The sequence below is a fragment of the Ursus maritimus genome, unplaced genomic scaffold, assembly GCF_017311325.1.
Source record: "Ursus maritimus isolate PB19 unplaced genomic scaffold, ASM1731132v1 scaffold_15, whole genome shotgun sequence".
In the NCBI taxonomy this organism is placed as follows: domain Eukaryota; kingdom Metazoa; phylum Chordata; class Mammalia; order Carnivora; family Ursidae; genus Ursus; species Ursus maritimus.
Window position 1 is genome coordinate 14430326 of NW_024423897.1, and position 25798 is coordinate 14456123.

At 49.9% G+C, this 25798-nt stretch overlaps 1 protein-coding gene across 4 annotated transcripts in view; it reads left to right on the forward strand.

Moving 5' to 3' along the window:
* Positions 1-25798, forward strand: part of LOC103664793 (cyclin-J-like protein) — a 53003-nt gene that overhangs the window by 17745 nt on the left and 9460 nt on the right. For all 4 annotated transcript variants that reach the window (XM_040630333.1, XM_040630332.1, XM_040630334.1 and 1 more), the window contains one exon: positions 9735-9948. In XM_040630333.1, the coding sequence (XP_040486267.1) occupies positions 9735-9948 (214 nt within the window). The remainder of the gene's footprint in view (positions 1-9734; positions 9949-25798) is intronic.

The following is a 25798-nucleotide window of genomic DNA, read 5'->3' on the forward strand; positions in this document are numbered from 1 at the left end:
CCCGGCGTTATGGGATCGAGCCCCACATCAGGCTCCTCCGCTGGGAGCCTGCTTCTTCCTCTCCCACTCCCCCTGCTTGTGTTCCCTCTCTCACTGGCTGTCTCTATCTCTGTCAAATAAATAAATAAAATCTTTAAAAAAAAAAAGATGAACCCATCCCTTTCCTCATGATGTTTACAGTCGAGGAGTGAAGAAAGACACTAAAACTGAATGGATGGGTGGATGGAGAAAAGTTCTAGAATCTTGGGGAATATCTGACAGGGGCATGACCAGGAAGCACTTTTCGGAAGTGACTTTTAAGCTAAGATCTGAAGGAAGAGTAGGTTAATAATGAGAAGTAAAACCATTTGTCTAAAAGACATTTAGAAAACAACTCCGTGCAGGACACCGAGAGTTAAAATGAAGACTTCCCTTCCTCCCTTAATAGGAGAAACCAGGGGTGACTGGCTGAACTTTTACAGTGCATGTGACCTTCAGACTCCTCTGAGGTTAGCCTCAAAATGCCGGCAGAGCCCGTGTGTGAAGAACACAGGCTGAATTTTCTCCCCGATCTGTCCTGCAGCAGTGACAGGCCAGGGTCCCTGCCCAGCTGTCCCGGCTCGGGGCCCGTTTAACTGCACTTCAGCCTGGCCTCACCCGTTCTCCCAGGCGCACCTGAGCCCAGCACAGGTATAAAGTGTTCCCACTTCTGCCAAGGTCAGCGCCTGCAAGGGAGGGGAGAGCAGTGGTGGCGAGACGCATGCCTGGAATCTTCAGCAGCCTGTCCAGGCAGCCCTGCTCCCTCCACGTGCATCCCACTTTGGGCTTTGTAGGCATTGTGACTCACTTGTCCGTGGCCTTTCTGGAAGCGCTGTCCCTCTCAGATAATCCTCTTTCTGCTTTGGAACCCCCACACAGAGCTCTTGGTCAGCAAGCCAAGTGGTTATTAAAGGACTCAGCCTTTCCTGGATGTGAACCTCCCTTTCCCCCAGAATGGTGCCTCTAGTCACAGAAGTGTCACAGCGGAGGTTCCCACTCAGGGGGCAGTCCCTGCACCCCCATTGTTACCCCAAGGAAGGATCCAGGGCTGGATAAGGGAGACCAGGGCGAGGAAGGGATGGCCACAGGCAGAGAAAGCATTCCCCCAGCTGGCGTTGGCTGAGGTCACACCTGTGTTCATCACGAAAAACACTTCATTCATTCATTCATTCATTCAGACATTCATTTACTCATTCAGCAGGTACTCATGAGCCCTTGCTGGGTACCAAGTACCAGGGGTACAGCCAAGACCTGGAGGAAAAAGTGACTCCCTCTCTCTCTCAGAGGTCACATTCCGCAGGGTGGAAGGAGGAAGACGGTTAATCCGCTGCACGGTGCTGTGGCGGGAGGGCAGCCAGGGAAGGCCTGTCTGGTGAGTGACCAGCACAGACACCGCAAGGTAGAGAAATGGCGCAAACATCCAGAGTGGGGGTCTGGTGCAGTCACGACACAACCGCACAGTGATGAAACGCTCGGCAGCCATTGAAAACACGGTTTCCAGCGCCGTCCTGAAGGGGAAGTAGATTATTATCCCCTTTTGTGGACATTTGCACAGAGGAAAACATCTGAAGAATCCGTGTAAAACTTAGCAGGACTTCAGAAGTGGTATTTTTTTTCTACTTTTGAAAATTTGTCAGTGAATATATAATTTACAACGAGTAAAAAGGAAAGAAGAAGAAAAAGATGACTGCTTCTGGGTTGGACTCGGGTGGGACCTTGCATCTGGTGACGTCGAAGCAGCGGGATATTTAGCACAGTGCTGACATGGGGCGTGTTCTTAAGAAAGGGCCGATTTTCTCACAGTCATGGTGTGGGGTTGCCAGGGAATCCTTGGGGATACATTTTGAGTTGGGCCTTAATACGGTGGGTATCTAGTCCCTGCCTCTTTTTCTTTTCAAACTGGAAACACAGTAATTAAAATTTAAACAGGTTACGCATTGAATTTTTTTTTAGTTTCAGTCTTTTTTTGGAATGTCATTTTTTAATTTGTTTTCATTAAAGCTTAGTGGACATACAATGTTATGTTAGTTTCAGGTGTACAACGTGGTCATTCGACAATTCTATACATTAAGCTATGCTCGCCGTGGTAAGTATAGTTACCGTCTGTCACCAGACAACATTATTACAGTATTTTGACTATATTCCCCATGCTGTACTTCTCATCTCAAAACCATCTTTTTTTAATTGATGTAACATTATATTAACTTCAGCTGTACAACATAAGGATCGAATATTTGTATATATTGGGAAATGATCACCACGATAAGTACAGTTAGCATTTGTCACTTCACATAGTGACATTTTTTTCTTGGGATGAGAACTTTTGAGATTGACTCAGCAACTTTCAAATGTACAAGACAGTATTACAGACTCTGGTCACCATGCTGTACGTTACATCCCCAGGATTTATGTATACTTGTAAGTTTGTACCTTGGACGGTCTTCACCCATTCCGCCCATCTCCTACCCCTGGCCTGTGGCAACCACCAATCTATTCTCTGAGTCTGTGGTTTTTTTTTTTTTTTTTTTTACTTCAAGTGTTTTTTTAAAAATCCACAGTGTTGAAAGCATGAAAATAAAAATCACCCAAAATCGGAGCCCTCCAAGATACCGCTGTGAACATTTTGTTGTATATCTAATAGTTTTTTTCTTGTCCTTTGTTATTATTATTTTTTTCATTATTACTATTTTTAAAAACCAAAATAAACTACTTTGATAACAGAAGCAGTTTTTCATAAGGTGGATTCCTCCCCCACACCTGAACTCCTCAGAGCCACCTGTCCGTGCGTCCCCAGCCTGTTTTTCTCCAGGTATGGCTGAGGAACACGTGCTCTTCTGTCGAGCTCAGGTGGTAAAGGGCCAGCGGCTCGGGAGGGAGAGTTTCTGGAAGCCTCTGCCTGTCCTGCTGCCCCTCTTCATCTGTGCCCTGCCCCCACCCTATCTGTTGGCCGCAGAGATGTTGCTCCTGCCCTACTGGAGGAAGGTCACTCTGCCCGGCCCAGTTCCTGCCCCTTTCCGCCCACACTGGCTGCTGAGTGCCTGCCAAGTGCCTGCCTCATCTGGGAGGGCTTTACAGGCTGCTCTTTTGTTTCTGGAATCCAGGCCCCTCGATAGGAGGGGCTGGCTTCATGCACCCTGGCTGCTGGCTGCCGGGGCCTTTCAGCTGACTTAGGTCAAAAGTGCTTGGGGAGGAATGCGGATCTTTAGAGCAAAGCCCTTGTGATGAAGGCCTTTCCCCCCCAGTTGGGTTAGGGAAGGAATCAGCTGGGCTCTCAAACTAAACAGGGTAGGCATGCTGGCGTCCCACATTGTTGTTCATTTGCCAAGGAATCGCCCTTCTCAGCACCAGAAGCTGAGGCTGAGAGCCCTTGATTCCATTTGGCTTGGGGGTTCTCTGGAGGACCTGGGATGGGCGGGTTGGTTTCCTTCCCTGCAGAGGCCCTGAGGCCCAGCTGTAAAGCCTCAGGTAGAAAGCTTCCTTCCACCCGACAAAACAGGTTCCTTTGAGGGTCCAAAGAGCTTTTCACAGAGGCAGATAAGCTCAGTTTATCTGAAGTTTGATTGCCTGGCTTGAGGAAAAGGCCACTAAAGCTCGCTGATTGCTGTCAAGTGCCACATACTTTACAGTTGTGGCACTGTGACCCTCGTTTTTTCAGATGAGGGCCCTGGGGTTCAAAACTCACATGCCCAAGGTTAATAAGTAGTGGAGTTGAGATTCCACGCCAGTGCTGCCTAACTTCACAGTCTGCCAGGCTGCTCCCCAGTATGTGGGGAGAGGAGAGGATTTGGTGCAGGGACGTATACTCCTGTATTCATTCTTGTTTTTTAAGACTATTTTTTAGAGCAGTGTGAGGTTCACAGCACTATTGAGTAGAAGGCACAGAGGTAGTCCATATACCACCTGCCCCCACACAGGCACGGCCTCCCTCACATCCACGGCCCCACCAGAGTGGTGCATTTGTTACAGTCCGTGAACCTCAGGGACACATCATTGTCACTTAAAGTTTATGCTCTACATTAGGGTTCCGTCTTGGCATTGTACATCCTGTGGGTTTGGACAAATGTATAATGGCATGTATCCGCCGTTATAATATTACACAGAGTGGTTTCGTTGCCCTGAACATCCTCTGTGCTTGGCCTGTTCTGTCCCTCAGCGTCCCCAGCCTCTGGCAACCACTGCTCTTTTTACCCTCTCCATAGTTTTGCCTCATCCAGATTGCAATATGGTTGAAATCCTGTAATATGTAGCCTTTTCATAGTAATGTGCATTTAAGTTTCCTCCTGCCTTTTCCTGACTATTTGTTCTTTTTCACTCGTGCCCGTAGTTTTGGAACACCTGCTGCTATGCCATCCACACGCTGGACGCTGGGCAAATGGTATAGGCCGGGGGGACCTGGCCCCCACCCTCGGGAGCAAGAGCTTAGGAGGAAGACACGTAAATAAGTAAATATTTGGCCATGAAGAATAGCGTGCTCTGAGAACCAGGGGAACTTGATTTGGAATGGTGAGGAGTCAGGGAAAACCTCTCTTAGGAAAGAATATTTATTTATTTATTTATTTATTTATTTATTTATTTTTAAAGATTTTATTTATTTATCGGTCAGAGAGAGAGAGAGCACAAGCAGGGGGAGCAGCAGGCAGAGGGAGAAGGACCTGAGCCGAAGACAGACGCTTAACCCACTGAGCCACCCAGGCGCCCCAGGAAAGGACATTTAAACCGGGATGTGAGGAACGAGCAGAAATGGGGACGAGGAGCCTCACAGGCGGACGTTCTGGCTTTCAGAATCCTGCCCACTTTTGTCGCCATCCTCTTCTGGGAAGCCTGTCTGCTAACTCCTCCTTGACGTGTATTGTTGCCCGTTCCAGAGGTCCATAACTTTTTCTTTCTTTCTTTCTTTTTCTTTTATGCATGGATGGCTTCCTTTGAGAATCGGCTCAAGCCACTAGACCCTTTTCCCAGGAAAATATACAGAGGGAAGATCTACAGTGTATTGCTCTGAGCTCTCTTCTCCCAGTTCACCTAAGAGAAAAGTCCAGAAGCCGTTAAGTTTGGTAGAGCTGAGAAGGGAGGAAGTCAGGACTTTGCATCTCTTCCTTGTTCTGTTTTGGGACTTCGAACTGCCTTGATGAGGGCCGTGCAGCCTGGGCCAAAGGTCAGTTGTCTGATTTCCGGCAGCTGCTGCCTACGGAACACCAAGGATCTAGGATTGTGGTTGCTTCTTGTCGAGAGTCTCTGAGCCCTTGGTGGGGAGGAAATACCCAAGTAGCCTGCAAGCTTGTGGGGGCTGCTAGAGGGAGGCTGCTGTTGGAGCTGTAGTTCCCCATTGGCTGCTGCTCCCAGCTGTCCGGCCATAGTCCTGGAGGAACTCGGCTGAGAGGTCTTCACGCGTATTCACTCTGCCCGTGTGGATGCCCTGCTCTGAGCCCTTCCGTGGCTCCCTGGTACCCTCAGGGCAGGCTGGATATCTTAACAGGGCACACAAGATGGGACTGTGCCCACCCTCCCTGCCTGCTCTGTCCAGGCACACCCTACCGGTCTGTCTGTTCCAAGCATTCCGGATTCCCTGGGTGGAACACCTGTGTAGCTTTGCAAGTGCTGTTTTTCCTGCTGAGCTTCCTTGCTTCCTGCATCTTCAACAGGTAAATTCTAGACGTCCTTCCAGATCTTGGCTGGATACATCTCTTGTCCTTGAAGTCCCCACTGACTGCTCCTTTATACCGATGGGCACTCAGGGCATTCGCTACTCACCACTACAGTTCAGTCCCTCTTTCCTCCCCAGTTCTCCCCCTCCCTGCCTTCATTCCTTCCACAGTTGGTTATTAGCCACCTGACGATGTTCCCTAGTCACCCTGGGGTGCTGACAAAATGGTGAGGAGCCAAAGCAGACCCAAACCCTGCCCTCAAGGAGTTTGAAATTCCATGTTGGCCACATAAATTCATCCAACAGTGAAGAGGAATAATACACAAAGAAGTCAAGTCTTCTCTTTAAAGAAGTTAAACTGATGATGAAAGATCTTCTCCATGACCTGGTTGGCTTGGTTGGTAGAGCTTGCGACTCTTGATGTCCGGGTTGTGAGTTCGAGCCCCGCCTTGGGCATAGAGATTACTTAAGATGAAGGGTTGAGAAAAAAGATACATTGAAAGTCATGTGGTCTCTGATCTGTTGCAGGTTAAGTAAAGCCTGGGGTCTCAGGACTTTTTCAAACTCAGTTTCTTTATGTGTAAACATAAGGAGAGGCAATAATTTATTCACCTGGGAGCACCTTCCACGAGCAAAGCTCTCGGGTTACCAAGAGAGCTGCCCTGGCCTTGGGGCCCTGTGGTGGAACGAGCCAGACGAGAAGAGATCCCAGCGGTCCCAGCGTGCAATCTCAGGTCAGGCTTCGCTTTCACAGGAAAGGCCTCCCTCCCTGGAAGATGTGGGGCATTCACTGCTCCTAGCTTTCCTTTGTATTGTCGATCACAGTTTGGACTTGTGTGATTGCCTTATCGTTTGATTTCTAGCTCTCTCTTACTGGGCCATAAACTCCGTGAGAATGGGTGATGTGTCCATCTTACTCTTTTTGCAACAGTTTTATTGAGATATAATTCACATGCCATAAAATTCACGCTTTCCAAGTATACAATTCAGTTGCCTTTAGTGCATGCAGAGCTGGGCAACCATCAACACTATCTAATTTCAGAATATTTTCATGATCCTGAAGGGAAACCCCAACCCCATTAGCAGTCACCCCCCCATTAACCTGCACCCACCCCTCACTCCCGGCAACCACTGCTGTACTTTATGTTTGTACGGATTTGCCTGTACTGGACATTTCATATAAATAGGACCACGATATGTGGCCTTTTATGACTGGCTTTTCTTCACATAGAACGTTTTTAAGGGTCATGTTCATGTTCTTTTTTATGGCCAAATAATATTGCATGGTGTGGATATACTATATTTTGTTTATCCATTCATCAGCTGATGCACATTTGGGTTGTTCCCATTTGGAGGCTGTTATTGATGCAGGCTAGCTGGGTCCGAGGACCCAGAGGGGGTCCCACAGGGCCAGCCAAGAGGGTCCTCGGCTTCTCTCAGGATACAAATCAAACGTGAGCCAAGAGGAAGTGAGAGCAGTTTGTAGAAGACATAGAGCAGGGGCGCCTGGGTGGCGCAGTCGTTAAGCGTCTGCCTTCGGCTCAGGGCGTGATCCCGGCGTTCCGGGATCAAGCCCCACATCAGGCTCCTCTGCTGGGAGCCTGCTTCTTCCTCTCACACTCCCCCTGCTGTGTTCCCTCTCTCGCTGGCTGTCTCTCTGTCAAATAAATAAATAAAATCTTTAAAAAAAAAAAAAAAAAAGAAGACATAGAGCAGATACAGAGCATCTGGGAGACTCAGAAAGGGAAGAAGAGTGAGTCTCCTCTTTGCGTGGGGTCTGGGGTTTTTATTGAGGATGGTGGTCTGGTGCAGTGTCTTCCCAGGCATCCAGGAACAAAGGGGAGTGTTGAGGTGCCCTCCGTAAGTCACTGAACCCTGGAGCCAGGGGTCTGGGTGAGTCATTGGTCTTGGAAAATGTTCATGATGACCCTGCCCCATCACTCCTTAGATGTTAATCCGTTGTGCTGAAAGACGCCAAAGAAATCATTAACTCCTTGACCTTTACAAGGAGGACAGACGTTATCTGTACCATGGGGGGGGGGGTGCAGGTCCTAGCAAGAAGAGAGGCAACAAAAAAGTAGTCTTTCTTGGGGTCCCTTCAGTTTCCCTATCTCGTGATGGATAATGCTGCTAGAAACATTCCTGTACAAGTTTTTGTGTGGCCATATGTTTTCAGTTTGTTCACATCCTCACCAGCACTTGTTTACTTTCTGATTTTGTTTTTATAATGGCCATTGTAATGGGTCTGAGGTTGGTATCTCAAGGTGGTTTTGATTTGCATTTCCCTAGTGATTAAGTATTGCACATCTTTTCATGTGCTTATGGGCCATTTCTGTGTGTCTTTGCAGAAATATCTATGCAGTCCTTTGCCCATTTTTAGATTGGGTTGTCTTTTTATTGTTGAGTTGTAAAAGTTCTTTATATATTCTGGATACAGCCTCTTACTGATACATGATTTCCAAACATTTTCTCCCATTCCGTGGGTTGTCTTTTCACTTTCTTGATGTCTTTTGAAGCATGAAAGTTTTAAATTTTGCAGTCCAATTTAGATATTTTTTTCTTTTGTTTCTTCTGCGTTGGGTGTCAAATCAAAGAAACCATTGCCTAAGTCATAAAGATTTGCTTCTGTTTTCTGCTAAGAGTCTTATAGTTTTAATCTTACGTTTAGGTCTGTATCTTATTCTAGATTATAACCCAGTGCCTGGAATAATGTCTGATATATACAAGGTACTCAATACTGAGTCAAGTGAATGAATTAATATATCTTGAATGAGGGCGTCCGGGTGTCTCAGTGGGTTAAGTGTCTGTCTTTGGCTCAGGTCGTGATCCCGGAGTGTTGGGCTTTCTGCTCAGCAGGGAATCTGCTTCTCTGGCCTTCCCCTGGCTCGTGCATGTTCTCTTTTCTCTCTCTCTGTCAAATAAATAAAAATAAAAAATAAAAAAAAAATTTAAAAAAAATATCCCTTGAGTGAATGAATGAATGAATGAATGAACGAACAGATATCTCTTGTCCCAGAACTCTTGCTGCCTACGTAGGGCCGCAGGGCTGAGAAGGTGGCATTATACAGATGAGGGGCTCCAGTTTGTTTTAATCTCGCCCCCAGCGAACCTGCCGCGAGTGAGCTCCCACCGTTCCTGTCCTGCCAGCTCCTTCTTGCCCTTTTTCCCTCAATTTTGCTTCTCCTTAGTTTCTCGACTTGACAAAATGTAGCTACAGCATTTCCTAAATAAATCGTGTCTGGCCTACTTTGGTTAAATTGCAAATAGGGTAGGTACATGAGAAAAATTTTCCTGTCATGAAAATCTTGGTTGGTTTGATATTTCTCTTGTTGGCTTTTCTTGTGTTAGAGAAATAAATTCAGATAACATGGCAGTGTCCCAATTAAAGTAGAAGTTGCCTCCTGGAGGGGAAGTATGTTTAGAGTTTACTTTTAGAAAAAAAGTGTGTGTGCAAGCAGAGAGCAAGAAGGTAACATGAAAACTAAGGAATCTGGGTGACGGGTATTTTAGGAGTTCTTTGTACTGTTATTTTAAAAGCTTTTTGTACATTAAGTACTTTTTAAAAGTCATTTTTCACAGTCCTGCCCATAGAGGGAATTAAGCCAGGGACCCTGAGAGGTTCCTGTGTGCTGGGTGTTTACGCTCACTGTTCATCTCACCCTCAGCTGTTGAGGAGGTGACAAAGGTGAAGGCAGGTGACCAGGCCGGCACAACTTGGTAGAGCAGTACAACCAGAATTTGGATGCTGGTCCCCGACCTCCAGGCCTGTACTACTCATCCTTCCCCGAGGGAATGACTGGCATCTTTGGGGCCTGTTATTTCCTACCTCTGTCATCATATCCTTGGCACACCATGAGCCTGTGCTCGCCGAGGGCAGATGGGAGATGGTCTAGGAGTTTCTGGAACGGGGGGGGGGCTGCCATCCTGGGACTTGCAGGAAGACGAACAGGGTACGGAGGGAATCGCTGCCCCCTCACCAGCCCGCAGGCGGGCCCCCATGTCTCACTCTCCTGGGGCATCCGAGGCTCTCGGGAGGCAGCCCTGACCCCCCCCTTCTGTCCTGCCTGTCCTCCAGGAGCTGAAGCTGCCCGCCTTCCGAGCCCACTCCCCACTCTTGAAGAGCCGCCGATTCTTTGTCGACATCTTGACGCTGCTGAGCAGCCACTGCCAGCTCTGCCCCGCGGCCCGGCACCTGGCCGTCTACCTGCTGGACCACTTCCTCGATCGCTATACCATCCCCACCTCCAAGCAGCTGTACGCCGTGGCGGTCTCCTGCCTCCTGCTCGCAAGTATGTGGACTCCGCGCTGCTTCCCTCCGCCCCGCTCCTGGGAGCCTGGGTGCTCCCGAGTTGCTTGAGGTTTCTGGGGTCTTTGCACATCTTCTGTGTCCATCCTTTGCCGAGTGCGAACTAGAGTAATAATAATCAACATTGTCTTTAGCATCTGTAATGTACCGGGCTCAGCGATAAGGATTTTTGCAGCTGGATCTTAATGAAGCCACACAGTGTCCTAGGATACTCCTAGTCCCCCCATTTTACCGAGGCACAGAGAGATTAAGAAGATTGCCTTGGGTGGTCTAGCTAAGTGGATAGCAGCCAAGGTTTGAGCCCAGAATGGCATGGTGCCAGACCTGTGCTCTGAAGCCCATGACCCCTGCTTCCTGTCATCGGGCCTCTGAATGTGCTAGAAGGGAAACCCGAACAACTCCTGTTCTTAGAGGTGTCTAGGAATGTGAATGCTTGATCAGGGCCGAGCAGGACCGACTGTATGGTCACCAGGCCTGGACACTGGCCTCCTAGGGTTTGCATCTTCCAGCGAGGCCTCACGAAACACGCAGCGTGGCTTTGACCGTCTGGCTGTCTGTCTTGGTAGAGACGACCATATGGCTATGCTGCTCAGGTCATGCGCTTAAAACACGACTCTGTCCTGCTATCCTGCCACTTAAAATCGCCCCCTGGTTTACCAGCAGTCTTCTGAGGATAGGGATCAACTGTCAAGGTCCTATCTCTCTGACCTCATGCATCTCTGGCCAAGCCCCCTGCTGTCACAGAACTTCACACACACTGTCTCCTCTGCCTGGAGAGCTTCCCCACCCTGCCCCGCTGTGCGGTCCTAGTTAAATGTCAGGCCCTGCGTCCCTGAGAAGTCTTCCTCCACTGCCCTGGGCAGGTGAGGTATCCCTGATACACGTTTCCATGGCATCGTGTACTTTTAATTAACACCTACCTGCCCTACAGTGAGTTTCAAGGAGGGTAGGGAGCCTACTAGTACATCATAAGACCTCAAAAAAATATATTGGTGGAGTAAAGGAATGAATGGAGCTAGGGGTTCCTTCTGTGCTGGGCCCTGCACTTCTCGAAGGTGCCTTCCCAGAGGGGTGATATGCCCCAAAGTGGCCGGCTGTAGTCATGACCTTTCCTTGATATCTAGTGTTTCCTCCTTAGAATTCAGTCAGATTTGACATTCCTCTCTACAATATGTAATTGTCCTGTTTTATGATATCGGCCCTTCCCCAATCCTTGAGTCCCACGGGTGCTGCGGGAAGATGGTACCCATTTTCTCCTGTGGCGTTGTCTGCTCTTGGTGTGCTGCCATGAACCCCTGCAGGCACAGTCACCCAATTCTAGAAGCATGGCTTTCAAGTTTTAAACACTCTGTATTGTTTTCCACCATGGCACCATCCACCTGCTATTACTTATAATCCCTTTCACTGCTTACAGCCTCGCAGTCCGTGATTTGCTCTACCTCGGGCCAGCTGCATTTGCTGTGTTCTACAGAGAACGCAGTCTTGCCGGGTGGGAATCCAGCCTGCCTGTTACTTCAAAGTCCCAAATCCACATGCCGCTCTCTTCCATCTTGGGCTCACTAGACATCCCCATCAGCCTCAGCCGAGGGCAGAATGGGCATCGCGTTTCAGGCGGCCCAGGAGGAGTCCGAGCCGTGGCCTTTGGCCTGCTGCTGTCTGTGATCTGTGGGCTGCATCGCGGCCCCATGGGGCCAGGGGGCTTAGATTTCCATGGGGCCATGCAGGCTGTCCCCCAGCGTCTTTGTGGGGAGCTGGGACAGGAGGCGCACACTGGAGACTCCTTTGTGCTGCCGCGCCATGGTGGAGGGAAGGGGGCCTTTCAGACGGAGAGGCAGACGCCCCCACCCATGTGTCTGAGGGCAGCAGCCAGCCTGGGGCGGCAGGAGCGGATTTTTCAGGACACCTGCCATATGCTCAGAGGCCTCAGGAAAGAAAAGTTTCCATGACAGCCTGCAATCCTATTCATGGCTCCCTCCCCTCTCCCCAGGCTGACTGTCAGCCACAAGGGGGGTCACCTTGCCTCCGGAAGCTTTGAGTTCTGCTCTTTCAGTACCAACTAATTCCTCAATAAGAAGAGCTACAGTTCTTGCCCCCACTGGTCAGCCCTTCAGGTTTTAGAGCTGCTTCAGGATAAGGGCTTTGCACGGATGGAACCTTCTCACCAAGGCGCAGCCCCTCTGCCCCCGTGAATCGGGTCGGTCGAGGGGTCCTTGCCTGCAGGCCAGTGGAAGGAGGTGGAAAAAGCAAGAGCTTATGGGTTGTTCCATGGCAGACGAGTAGCAAAGCGGCCCTTTGGTCTTCCTATGACTGAGTTAATGGCATTTCTTATAGCGGAGAGCATTCTCCTCTAAGTACAGTCTAGATACAAATACGCTCTAAGTACAGCCAGTCTCTCCACTCTCTTCATCGTACGCAGCTTCCCTCCCTTCTGTCTTTATGCTGTTGTTGCTGTAGTTGCTTCATTAAAAGGTAATTTGACAGCATGGAGACCCCACAAGTTCAGGTGAGCTGGCTTTGACCGTGCGCCATAACTGTCGTCCCCGCGGTGGCGGCTTTGTTACTTCCTGGTCCCTCTCTGTGTGCCCAGCCCTGTGCCAGGCACTTGACCTTCATGTCTCACGGAATCCTCCCAACCAGCTGACACGTTGTGCTGTCATCTGCCCCTGCTAGAGGCCCAGAGACGCTGAGGAACTTGTCACAACAGCTCAGAGTTCTGTTTATTTTTTATTGTGGTGAAATTCATGTCACAGCATGAAATTTACCATTTTAACCCATGTAAAGCGTACAGTCTCATGGTGTTTAATCCAGTCACACTGTTGTGCACCTGTCCCCTCTCTCTAGTGCCAGAACATTTTCATCACCCCGAAAGGCACCCTTGGATCCGTTAAGCAGCCACTTCCCACCCCTTCCCACTGCCAGCCCCTGGCAGCCATGAATCTGTTTTCAGTCCCTATGGATTTGCCTGTTCTGGATATTTCACAGGAAAGAGGCACACAGCTTTTGTGTCTGGTTTCTTTCACGTAACGTCTTCGAGGTCCATCCACACTGTAGCGCACACATCCATCCTTCATTCCCTGGTACGGCCAAGTAACATTCCGTTGTGTGGCTCCACCACAGTTTGTTTACCCTTTTATCTGTTGATGGACACTTGGGTTGTTTCCGCCTTTGGGCTGTTACGGTTAGTGCTGCTGTGAACATTCACTGCCAGCTTTGCTTGAACACCTGTTTTCAGTTCTTCTAGGTGTCAACCTCAGAGGGGAATCGCTGATTAGAATTAGCTCTTCAGTGTTGAACTTTTGAAGGAAACTCAAGAGTTTTGCTTTTGCCTGGCTGTTGCTGCTCAGAGATGACTGGGTGTTGTTGAGTCCTTGGCCCCAGGGCAGGGAGCAGCCTGAGGCAGGAGAGAGGGTAGGGCAGGCACCCGGGTGGCTCAGGGGGTCAAGCAGCCGACTCTTGATTTTGGCTCAGGTCATGATCTCAGGGTCGTGGGGTGGAGCCCTTCCAGGGCTACGCACTGAGCATGGAGCCTGCTTAAGATTCCCTCTCTCCTTCTGCTCCCCTCCCCCTCGCATGTGCGCTCTCTCTCTCTCTAAAAAAATTTTTAAAAGGAGAGAGGGTGGGAAAGAAAACCGGAAAAGCCAGAGGCATGACCGGGGTGGCCTTTCTGCTAGGGCAGCATGGCCCTAAATATAAGACATTATTATGATGATAAAAAAAAGTCTGAGTTACATTTTTATTGTTTAAAAGTCCAAATGAGTAGCACTTATATAAAAAAATTTGTTTGCCCCAAACCTGTAGTCCTGTTGCCACAGTTTGGTGTGTATACTTCCAGACCCAGACTTATTTATGTGTTTTCATAATTGGGAAAATAAATCTGTTTTTATTTACAAGGAGGAAAAATGAATCCTTGATTACACGTCCATATGGACTGCCCAGTAAACAAAATTGCAAATTTCCCCCCTTTTTCCCCTTTTTCTTTTTTTTCTCTCTCTCTCTCTATAACCCTAATTCCATCATACTTTCTCTTCTGGACCATGAGCCCCATCCTGACCCTCGCTGACTGCTTCTGGTACGTGAAAGGCAGGAAAAGCTAAGGTGACACATCTATTTCTTGGGGCAAAGTTCTGACTTTCAGGTTTTTGCAGGCGAGGCCGAGTCCTCTGCTACCCTTCATCTCAGCTCTCATCCTCCTCCCCAGGAGACGGAAGCATCAAGCAGGAGGGTGGTCATGTGGCCTTTCTGCAAGGCCCTGGTCCCCCTGCAGGGCAGGATCCTTTAGCCCGGAGTGAATCTGCTGTGCTGTGCTGCGCGTACCTGGAGAAAAGCTGGTTTTCCTACTGTACATTTTTATTTTTATTTTTTAAAGATTTTATTATTTATTTGAGAGACAGAGAGCACATGCCACGAGCAGGGGAGGAGCAGAGGGAGAGGGAGAGACAGTCTCCAGCAGACTCCCCACTGAGTGCAGAGCTCAACATGGGGCTTGATCCCACGACCCCGAAATCATGACCTGAGCTGAAACCAAGAGTTGGACGCTTAACTTTCTGAGCCACCTGATGCCCCTCTCCTGTAGATTTTTGAAAGTAGAAATGGTATACTCACTGGGACAGTGAGGTTCAAAGAATAAAGTAAAAACCTGCTGCCCATCGCACTTGCCAAAGATAGCTTCTGGCAGTGGTTCCTTCTGTCCTTTTCCAAAATTGAGCTGGTGTATTTTCTAGAAATGTTCTGTGCATATACAGACATATGGTTACTCCTCATGATTCAGAGATTCTGTACTTGCAAATTTTCCTATTCCCTCGAATGTATTTGTAACCTCAAAATCAGTATTCACGGAACTTTGGCGGTCATTCAGGGACACATGCAGTCACCTCGTGTGTGCGTTCCCAGCTGAGGCCGAACAAGGCAATGCTCTGCCTTCTTGTTTTCAGCTCCCGTGCTTAAAAACAAGGGTCCTTTTCTCAGTCTGTTTAGTGCCACATTTTCTCATTTTTCTGCTTGTTGGTTATTTTACTGTTTAAAACGGCCCTCAGGGGGCGCCTGGGTGGCTCAGTCGATTGAGCGTCTGACTGTTGATTTCAGCTCAGGTCATGATCTCGGGGTCCTGAGATCAAGCCCCGCCTTGGCTCGGTGCTCAGCGAGGAGTCTGCTTCTCTCCTCTCTCTTCCTCTCCCTCCCCCCCACCCCCTGCACACTTGCTCACGTGCTGTCCCCCTTGAGCATCATGCTGTCTAGCATCCCTGAGCACAAGGCTGGGATGTGCCATACAAAGAAAATACACGTGCTAGATGAGGTTTGCGCAGGTGTGAGTTGTAACGCCGCTGGCTGTGAGTTCGGTGATAATGAATCAGCAGTGTATCGACCAGAAATACACAGGTTCTATATTGAAAATGTGACCAGAGGCTCACAGGGACCTAACCCTGCTCTTGCCCAGGAGCGTGGTTCTGTGTTTGCTAGCGCAGTGTCCCCCGTGACTTACAGAACACAGCTTCTGTGAATTACCAGAATCAACTGTGTATTTACACGAGTGCGTTAATACCGAAAGTGCTTTCTTCGGAGTTATGTCAGGGGCATCTTTCCTGTCAGTCTGCAGGGTTCACCTTGCTCGTTATTGATGCCGAGTTCTCCGGGTCCTGAACCCTGCCGCTGCCGTCTGTGTGAGGACTCCTGTCGGTGGACATCAGTCGCCCTCCGTGTTTTTCACTACTATAAGTAAACGATAGGACAACAGCTCCCCTTTTCCCTGTAACTTTGCCCACGTGAGTGTGTGTCTGTGAGAAAAATGCGCAGGGGTGCAGTTGCTTTGGTCAAAGGCGTGTGCATGGTGTGAATTAAGGTTTTGATAGGTTGCACTAAATTGCTCTGCAGAGGCTTTAACCAACAGATGATGAGATCCCTTTTTTTCTTAAATTGAACTTAATTTGTGGGAGCCTTTGGAACCGTGCTTCTCTACCTTAATAACATCCGATGAGGAGCTGCGTCCCTCGCCCATGCCGGCCCCTCACAGGGGTCTACTTGGCGGCTCTTCTTCTGTGCTCCCAGCAAGGAGTGCGTTTGCATCCCAGCTTTCTGCCTTGTCCTGTCCGGGACGCCCAAATGAGAAATGAGTTCCCCAGACCCAACTGATTTTTAAGATTCCCTCAGCCAGAAATCAATAGCCTCATCTCTTAGCGAAGGGACCGATAGAAGCTGTTGCCTGCCTAGGGCTTATGCTCCGGACCTCAGGAAATTCTAGGAGAGGCCCATCTCTCTCCCAGTAAAACACCTTCACTCCCCCTCAGTCACCCCTGCTTTCCTTCCCTCCCCCTGCTTTGATTCCTTAGCAACTGCTGCTTCTGAGAAGCAGCTTCTTTGACAGCAGGGCAGGGGTGGGACGGGGGTCTCTCTGTTGGAGATCGGGAAACTTGAAAGAAGTCTTAGTCCCTCCTGGTAGACAGGAGTGAAGGAAGGCCTGGGGAAGTTAAGCCCATCAGCTCTCCCCCAAACTGGGAATGTTTGAGCTGCCTCTAGGGTACTAATTGTAGCCAGCAGATGAAAAGGGGGCCATTTTTCCAGGTGGCCTTTTCTTAGGGGTGTCCTTTGGACAAAGCATGAGATTTATAGACAGGATTTAACCCAAATCTGCAAGGAAAGCAGTATGGCTGCCCCCACGCAGGAGGTAATTCGTATGAGGTGGTTAGGAACGGGGCTCCTGCCTTCGGCTCAGGTCATGTTGTTGAGGTCCTGGGATGGAGCCCCACGTCAGGCTCCCTGCTCAGCAAAGAGCCTGCTTCTCCCTTGCTCTCTGCCGCTCCCCCTGCTTGTGATCTCTCTCCCTCAAATAAATAAAATCTTTTTAAAAATAAAAATTAAAAACTTAAAAAAAAAAAAACAAAACGGGTGGCTAGAGGGAGGACTGCTATTTCCTCCCTGCCATGGCCTTACATTTCAGAACGCGGGGTGGGTCTTACTCGATGTGTGCACTTCATAGGACCGTCATGGATTATTTCCTCCAGAAAGCTGCTGCAGCGTCGATGGTGCGTCTTCTAATCAGCGGCATTTTGGTGGTGGCCACATAGCACGGGGCGGACTGGAAAAAGTGGTCTGTCTCATGAGGGCCACACCAAATCTGTCCGGGCTCCGGGCTCTGATGTTGCGGTGCAATGAGTGAGGACATGGTGATTTTCCATTTCCTGTTCCCATCTCTGCAGACTGGCAGGCGTAGAGCTATTTTCAGGGAGAGGATTTTGGGTGACGTGTCGGTCAGGAAGCTGGCTGGGCCGGAAACTCAGAAATGTCATTTGCCTTATAGCAAGTCTAGCGCTCCGGCCTGTTGGTCCAGGGCCAGGGGTTCTGGGGTCCAAGTGGGGTTTTTCTGGGTTGTGTGTGTGTGTGTGTGGCTGGGGAGAGTAAGGGAGGAATCTTAAGATGCATGGGTCAGTTGAAGATGCAGCGTTTGGGAGCCCTTGACCCCCACACGGGTAGGTCACTCAAAAAACATTTATTTGACCTCTGCTGTATACCAGAAGCTGTATACCTGGGGAGGCGGTGGCAAACAGAAGTTTGCAGTCCTTGTCACTGCAGATAATTCATTCCACATGCACGTACCTACTATGCGCTGAGCCTGGGAGACAGTGCGGCACAAAACAGATCGAGTCCTCGTCCTTGTCCTCGTGTTGCTTATGATCTGGAGGCGTCGTCCCCTAAAGAAGCAGCCTGCAAGCCAGGGGTTGCCAGCAGGGCTCTGGGCACCTGCCCAGCACAGGCTGGTGGCCCTTCTAAGAAAATCTAAGTGTCTTTACTTTCAGGAGAATGGCCTGGCCCGCATCTTAGTGGGAAAACGACCAAGACATTGACGTCAGGCACCCTGTCTGAACTTCACACGTGTCTGCGGCTTGGCGGCTTGGCGGCTGGGAGCTAGGCATTCATCTTCCTTTTTTCCTTTTATTTACTTCAGCCCTGAATCCTCTCCGGAGTGAAGACTCATGTCTTACCGTACCTTGTTTCCTGTTACCTCCAGGATTGTGTTATACACATTCGCCTGTTAATGCTGAAGTGAAGGGGGCAGAGCTAGCGAGTTCTTATTCATGGGGCCCCTCGTCTCCTGGAAGAGCCACTGCTGAGTTTTCCAGATTATACCTCTTCCTTGTCTTGCCTCAGAGACTCAGACTGTAAGTGGTGGAGAGAGTTTGCTCCCCTGGTCCCAGCAGCCTGCCCATCCCTGGGCACCCCCCACCTCGTCAGCGCGACTCGGGGTACTACCAGCAGGGCCACTTCCACTGGTTTTAAACTACTTTCAGACCCAGACTCTTATACCCTTGGGCGGGGAGATTAGAGATGATTTTTTTTTTAAGGATTTTATTTATTTGTCAGAGAGAGAGGGAGACAGAGAGAGAGAGCACAAGCAGGGGGAGCGGCAGGTAGAGGGAGAAGCAGACTCCCCACTGAGCAGGGAGCCCAATGTGGGACTCGATCTCAGAACCCTGGGATCATGACCTGAGCCAAAGGCAGACGCTTCACTGGCTGACCCACCCAGGCGTCCCAAGATGATTTTAATGTTAATTGTGTTTCCTGGATTTTCAAGATTGTCTCAAAGGAGTATCTGTTGCCTCTTCCTGCCTCCCAAGTCTTCATTTTAATTACAAGCATTTCATTGTCTAGACAGGAAAAGTGTCTTCTTTGTCACTGACATGTTGGGGTTCCTGGAACTCTTCTAGGAAAGTCTGATTTGTGGGCACTTGTGAAGCAGATTCACACTGAGATAGTCTTGGCAGACCCACGTTCTGGAACCTTCTTTGGCATCTACTCTGCCGGTTCTGGCTTCTAGGGTCCCATCAGTGGCATCTTCTGAGAATTTTTAACTTTTTCTTCAGTGGGAGAGTGATATTTCTTCCTTGTAGAAAATTAGAAAATAGAGAAAAATATAAAGAATAAAATAAGGGGTACCTAGCTGGCTAAGTCGATAGAATATATGCAGCTGTTGATCTCAGAGTCATGAGTCTGAGCCGCATGTTGCGTGTGGAGCCTACTTAATTTTAAAAAAAATAAAATAAAAATTGCTTGCAAATTCACTACGTTATTTTTTTTTTCTGTAATCAAAATTTGGGGTGGAGGGCAGATCCTGGCCCCAGTGATCAGGGAATGGCGAATATGGTGTTTATATGCCATGCAGTGTTTTGACTTCTTTGCATGGATTTACTCGTTCGATCCTCAGAACAATCCTGTAAACTAGGCCGTATTATTTTCCCCACTTGATCGAGGAGGAAGCCGAGGCTCACCAAGTTAGGTGACTTGCCCAAGGGTACGTGGCTGGGGCCCAGGTAGCCATCTCCCTGAGTCCTTGCTCTCCGCCACCACACACACCAGCAGCCTTTGTCCTGCAGCTGGATTCCTCCCGTCCATGCCGCGCCGGGAAGGCAGGCTAGCAGGTGGCGAGGTTGCTAGGAGACTCCTGGCTCTCCTTCCTGAGCCTGCAGAGCCACACGTTCGCTGACGGGGATGAACACCTCCATCCTCAGAACCAGGTCTCATGTGTGGAAGCCGCTCCTCTTCTAACCTTGAGACAAGTGGCCAAAATAGCCTCTCCTCCTCCTTTCCCCTGCTCCAGCGGAGGTGCCGGGACCCCCGATGTCCACACCTATAGCCCTGCAGTCCAGAAGGACTCGCTCTCTGCTCTCCCTGCAGCCTGGTCCAGAGCAGCCCCTGGCGAGCTGGGAGTATGCATTCTGCGGAGCAGTGACCTCCACTACCGAGAGAACGCCGTTCCTCCGCAGGAAGCCCTTGCTCAGCCCTGGCCCCAGATGCCAGCTGTGCACCTGCCAGGGGCCCCCACCCCACCGCCCCTGCTTTTAGATAGTGAAATAATTTGTAAAGCGGAGCACAAAGGAGCCTGGGATTTGCCGGGGCCACCGTGTGACGTCAGTGTACCAGGGGCTCCATTCTGAGACAGGGAAGTCCTCGCAGCCAGACGGGAAGCCGGTGTGTGACCCAGCTGGCCACATGCCCCCTCTGACCTGGGAGGCCTTTTTACAATTTCCTCCTGAAGAAAATAACCACCCGCAACCTCCCCTCTTGTCTCTGTTTCCAAAGTTGGACTCGGGAACTGATTCAGCCGGTCAGAAATGTGCTTTCATTCGTTCCTTCATTCGTTCATTCATTCATTCTTCCAATATTCATTGAGCCATACTGTGTGCCAGGCTGGAGATGCAGCCATGGGTGCTCTAAGAGAGGAAGGAGACAGGTACTGGGAGGAGGGACGCACTGTAAGGCAACGTGCGGTCGGGGACTTGATCTGTTTTGTGCTCCGTTGTCTCCGAGGCGCAGCCCCTAGGAGGTGTGTCTGTGTGGAATGAGCCCTCTTCAGTGACAGGGACTGTAGGCACTGCTGCCACTCACGCCGTCTCGCTGGGGCTGTCAGCCACTGAAAGGACCTTTCTGTGTGTCCTGAGGAGGGGTAAGCTCACCCAGGGAAGGTCCCAGGTCCACCTTTACACCAGCTCTCCCCAGCTGACCCCTCAGATCAGAGGCTCTTTCTCCAGGACATTTCCTAACCTCCAGATCCCTGCAGCAGGTCAAGGGCAGAGGGGGAGGGGGCGCTCCCTGCTGCCCCCCTGCTTTGGCCTCACCGCTTCCTCCCTTCCCGCAAGAGTGCCAGCGCACCACCTTTAGCTGGAGGGTTTTCATGCTCCGTCCCTGGCGTTCTGTCTCCCCCATATCAGACCCTGTCCAGAAACTAACCTGGCATTGTCCCTGTGACTGCAATTGCACAGTTGGCCCCAAATCCACAGAAGTGCACGAGGAAGAGCAAGGTCCAGGATTTGTGGAGCACTGGGCACCATTCCAGAATACTGAGCTCTCACGCTACTTTTGCCTCCGTGCCACTTCTGTTATCCCCGTCGCAGGGGCTGAGCTCACAGCCAGCGAGAGACTGGGCCTCTGTAGAACCCGGGGCGGTCGTCATCGGAGTCACCATCATGCCTTCCATGCTGCGTCGCCAAGCAAAGTGGCCCTTGAGAGGGTGCCGTCCGCAGAGCAGTTTCCTGGCTTCTCCATCACATTGCTTAAAATCTCTCTCCCGTGGCTCCTCAGAAAGATACTGCCTGCCGGATGTATGAACAGTGTCCCCTAGGGAGACACGTAGGAAGCCTCCTCTGGCCCCCAATAACTACAAAAAGCCAAAGAATTTTTTTAATGAAAAAGCTGGTTTGGATTGGGGTGGGGGTGTAGTCCTTTATTACAGGAAGGATCCCCTTAGAGATACACTCATCCACTTCTGTCCTATCTCTGGAAGAAAAAAGTAGGTCCTGTTGACCATATGGATCTTTTATGGAAAGGCTCTGGGATTAGAGTGCTAACTAGTATAAGCAGAGGGGAGGATGAAAATGAGAGTCTCTGTGGTGACCAGGGTCATTAGGTGGGGAGGGGGCATAGCTGGCCTCATACCCCATCCGTGGGAATCCAGGCACCCAGACAGCTGTGGAGACTTTCTGGGATTGCAGGGACCCTCGTGACTCTGAGGTACTCTGGACTTTGGAGCCATTTATTCATCATTTAAAAAAAAATCTTTATTAAGTTTATGCCAGATGCCATGCTGGGCGAACGGCTCTGTGATGTTCTGCAAGACACACGTGAGCCCTACCCTCCTGGAGCAGATAACCAGATTCCAATTTTCCTTTGTCCCTGACCAGCTGGGTGGTGGGAGCAACTCAGTCCTCCTGAGCTTCTGGTTCCAAGTGGGAGACACTCCCAGCCTCTAGGCTTGTTACCAGAAGCACTGAGAGTGCGGTGACAGGGGGACTTCCCCTCCCGGGGGCTGCCTGTGTTTCTTGATGCCAGCTGTGCTGTGGTAGGACCTGGCATACAGCAAAGAACCAAACGTGGGAGTCCCTGTGCTCCCAGAGCTCGCGTCCTGGTGTGTGCACATTCTGCCTCTTGCTTGACCAGCTCAGTGACCAGGAAAGTTCTACCCCTGTGGGGAGGTCCCATCTGGGAAAGGCTGTGGACCCCATCCTCTGTGTGAACCTTGGAACCTCCAGCCCCAGAGTGGAGTTCAAGGTCACAGTCCAAGGGAGTCTGGAGTCACATTGGCCAGTGGTATCAGTGGGGGGTTGAGGGAGGTGGGGATACCTTTTATTGAGCCTATTTCTACCCCTTTTTCAGAGCCTGTAAGAAAATGTCTTATAGCGCTGACTACCAGCTTTGGTTCATTTGTACCTAATAGGACTTCAGAAGAAGATCCCAGGTTTGGGGTGCAAAGGATAAATACTGTATTCCATAACTCACAGAGCAGCAGCAGCTGCTGTTTATGGGGTGCTCTCTGTGCCCGAGGCCCGGTGCCAGTCACGATGCCTCTGCTGTCTCCTGAGCCTCCCTACCACCTTGGAGGTCTGGGTTTCCGGGTGATGGCCCGAAATCACACAAGTTATATATATGTTACAGGGGCAAGGATGGAAAACTGGCACCTGAGCCTGAATTTGATTGAGGCTTTTAGGGAGGGCATTCCCAACCTGTTTCCAGTTAGGACCTCTCCCAGAATCTGGGCTGCTCTGGGTCACAGAATGCTCAGCCCTCATTAAATACTCTCAGCTCACATGAAATATTTGCCCCTCTTGGTGGCCACTTCTCTGGCCTTGTAGGAAGGGAGAATTTGTGGAAGAATTAGCATTGGAAAGGTCTGCATTGGGCCTGGCCCTGCCTGGGAGCTGGTGGGCCCATGCTTCTGGCCCTGGGTATGGGGGGGAGGGGTGGAAGCTCCAGAGCTTCCTCTTTCCCCTTGGGCTCCCACTACCTCTACTGCCTCACCCCTACCCACAGTCATCTCCAAAGCTGACGGGCCCACCCAGAGGGCCAGGCAAGACTGGGAAGCCTCTCGAGCGGACCTTTATCCCCCCAACCTGCCTCCCTCTCCTCCCTGAACATCAGCACCTTACAGAGTAGGACAGAGGGGCCTCTGAGGGGTGTGGGGCAGCCATGGGGGTATCAGTTCCTAATCCGATTCTGTTCTCGTTCTCAGATGACAAGGGGGGGGGGAAGCTTTAAAATAGGAGAATGGCCCTTCTTGGGGAACAGTCGTTTTGACTGTTCTTAAAAGCATTGCATTTCAGGGCGCCTGGGTGCTTCAGTCTGTTAAGCGTCTGAATCTTCATCTCAGCTCAGGTCTTGATCTCAGGGTCATGAGTTCAAGCCCTGTTTTGGGCTCCACACTGGGTGAGGAGCCTACTTAAAAAATATTTTAAAAGTATTGCATTTCTTGGGGTGCCTGGGTGGCTGAGTCGGTTAAATGTCTGCCTTTCACTCAGGTCATGGTCCTGGGGTCCTGAGATCAAGCCCCATGTCAAGCTCTCTGCTCAGTGGGGAGCCTGCTTCTCCCTCTCCCACTGCCCCTTTCCCTACTTGTTCTCTTTGTCAAATAAATAAATAAAATCTTAAAAAGAAAAAAAAAGCATTGCATTTCTTTAGGTAGGAAGAGGATCCAGCTGTTGCTTTTGAACCTGCTTCTCCTTAGCCAGGAAACTGTGGCCTCAGATTGGAGCCTAGGTCTAGCTCCCGAATGGGCAGCAGGGAACCCCGAATGAGTCTGCAGACAGGCATCTTACTGGGCCTGAAGGGCGGACTATGGGGGCGTGTTCACGGGGAGCAGTGGGTAAAGCAGCCTGCTTCATAGCACGCGTGCAGCTCTGGGCCTGGACATCACAGACGGGGCCCCAGCTGACTTTACAGAATTCTACTCTGCACGTGCGCCTTTTCGCTTCAGAATTTTTCTAAAGGCAGTCTTAAGTGTTGATGATTGTTGGAGATGTAGCGTATTCTTGGGGGTTCATTATAACATTTCTCTTTTTTGGGGTATATTTTACATTTTTCAAAATAAAACATTCTTTCAGCAATTAAAAATATTGTTTCCCTTGGCCCTCGTTCAGAAAAGTCAGGAATCCTATTTGGCCTGCTTAAGGCTTGTTTGCTAGGACCTTCGGTGGAAGAAGAAAAGCCAGGCTTTAGAGTAGTCGGTTCGTAGAGACAGAAAATAGAATGGTGGTTACCAGGGGAGGGGGGAACAGGGACAGTGAGTTACTGTTTCATGGTATGCAGTTTCAGTTTTGCAAGATGAAAGGAGTTCTGGTGATTGGTTGCACAACAGTGTGAATGTACTGAATGCCGCTGAACTGTATGGTTAAAATGGTAAATTTTATGTTATGTGCATTTTACCACAACAAACAGAAATGCTATTAAAAAAAGAAAAGGAGGGGCGCCTGGGTAGCGCAGTCGTTAAGCGTCTGCCTTGGGCTCAGGGCGTGATCCCGGCGTTCCGGGATCGAGCCCCACATCGGGCTTCTCTGCTGGGAGCCTGCTTCTTCCTCTCCCACTCCCCTGCTGTGTTCCCTCTCTCGCTGGCTGTCTCTCTGTCACATAGATAAATAAAATCTTAAAAAAAAAAAAAAAAAGAAAAGAAAAGGAAAAAAAAAAGCTGGTCTGTGAGTGTCCCTCCTGAGGCTTGCTGGACTGACAGCATCTTGCCTCTGTGGTTGAGTTAGGCCACTCGACTAGACTCCTACTCATCAGTCCAATGATTGTGTGACCTGCCGGGAATGGCTGGGGCCGTCCAGGTTGGGCACCAGCCCCCGGGAAGAGCGGGAGGAACCTTCAGCCGGGTGTGCAGAGCTTCCTCAAGGGCATTATTTGCAGGTTCCAGCACTGCGCCCTGCACTCAGGGCTCCCATGTCTCTGCCTGAGCTCCAGACCCAGGGTGAGTGCTTCAGTAATTTAAGGATTTTTTTTAATCTTACAAGTATGTCGATATGACTCCCCCCTGCTCAAATTTGGGACAACATGAACTCCAAAAAGAAACATGTTGATAGAATGATAGACTTGTTAAAAATCCTTTTTCAACCCCAACATAATTATTTATTCAGGACTCGTTCATGGATGCCAGATCATTGAGTTCCAGGATAATCACAGTCTGAACGTGTCACATCACGGATTACTTATTAATTTCACAGGAAAATGGTACCTTTAAAATGGAGAGATCTGGTGTCACCACCACCTTAACCAAGCGATCAAACGTAGCATCGCTATTGCTGGGACACCCTGACATTCTAGAACTCCTGATGTGAGCCGGTAAGAAGGGGGAAACATTGCCTCTGCAGTTTTCTTACCCAAACTGTTCGATCCTGAGGAGACAATCCAGAATACAGGGCATTTTTTTTTTTTTTTAAGTAAGCTCTAGGCCCAACGTGGAGCTTGATCTCGTGACCCCGAGATCGACAATTGCACGTTCCACCAACCGAGCCAGCCAGGCGCCCCCAGAATAGGGGGCATTTTAGAAGAAAACTGGCGTGGATTCATCCAGAGTCAGGGTCACGAAAAACCAAGAATGGGACGGAAGAGATGTAACAGACACCGTGTGTGAGCCTTGTCGAATCTGGATCCGAACAAACAAAAGTTAGAAAAGACATTCTGGGGACTCTCGGGGGAAAGTCAAATGCGGACTGAGTATTAGGAAATGTGAGTGCAGGGGCGCCGGGCTTGCTCAGTTGGTGGCGCGTGTGGCTCTTGATCTCAGGGTCGAGAGTTTAAGCTCCACTTTGGGTGTGGAGCCCACTTTAAAAAAAAAAGAAAGGAAATGTGATTGCCTTAATGCCACTGTTCTTAGGGTTGGTAATAGCATTATGATTCGTAGGAAAATGACTGCAGGGGTGGATGCCGTCCAGGGGTGGCATGGCACGTCTGCAACTTAATTAGAAATGGCGCAGCAAAGCCAGTATGTGTATATACACGCACACACACACACAACACATGGGGCTCAAAGTCAGCAGTGGGTGAATCTGGCCGAAGGGTCATCTGTGTTCATTGTTAACATC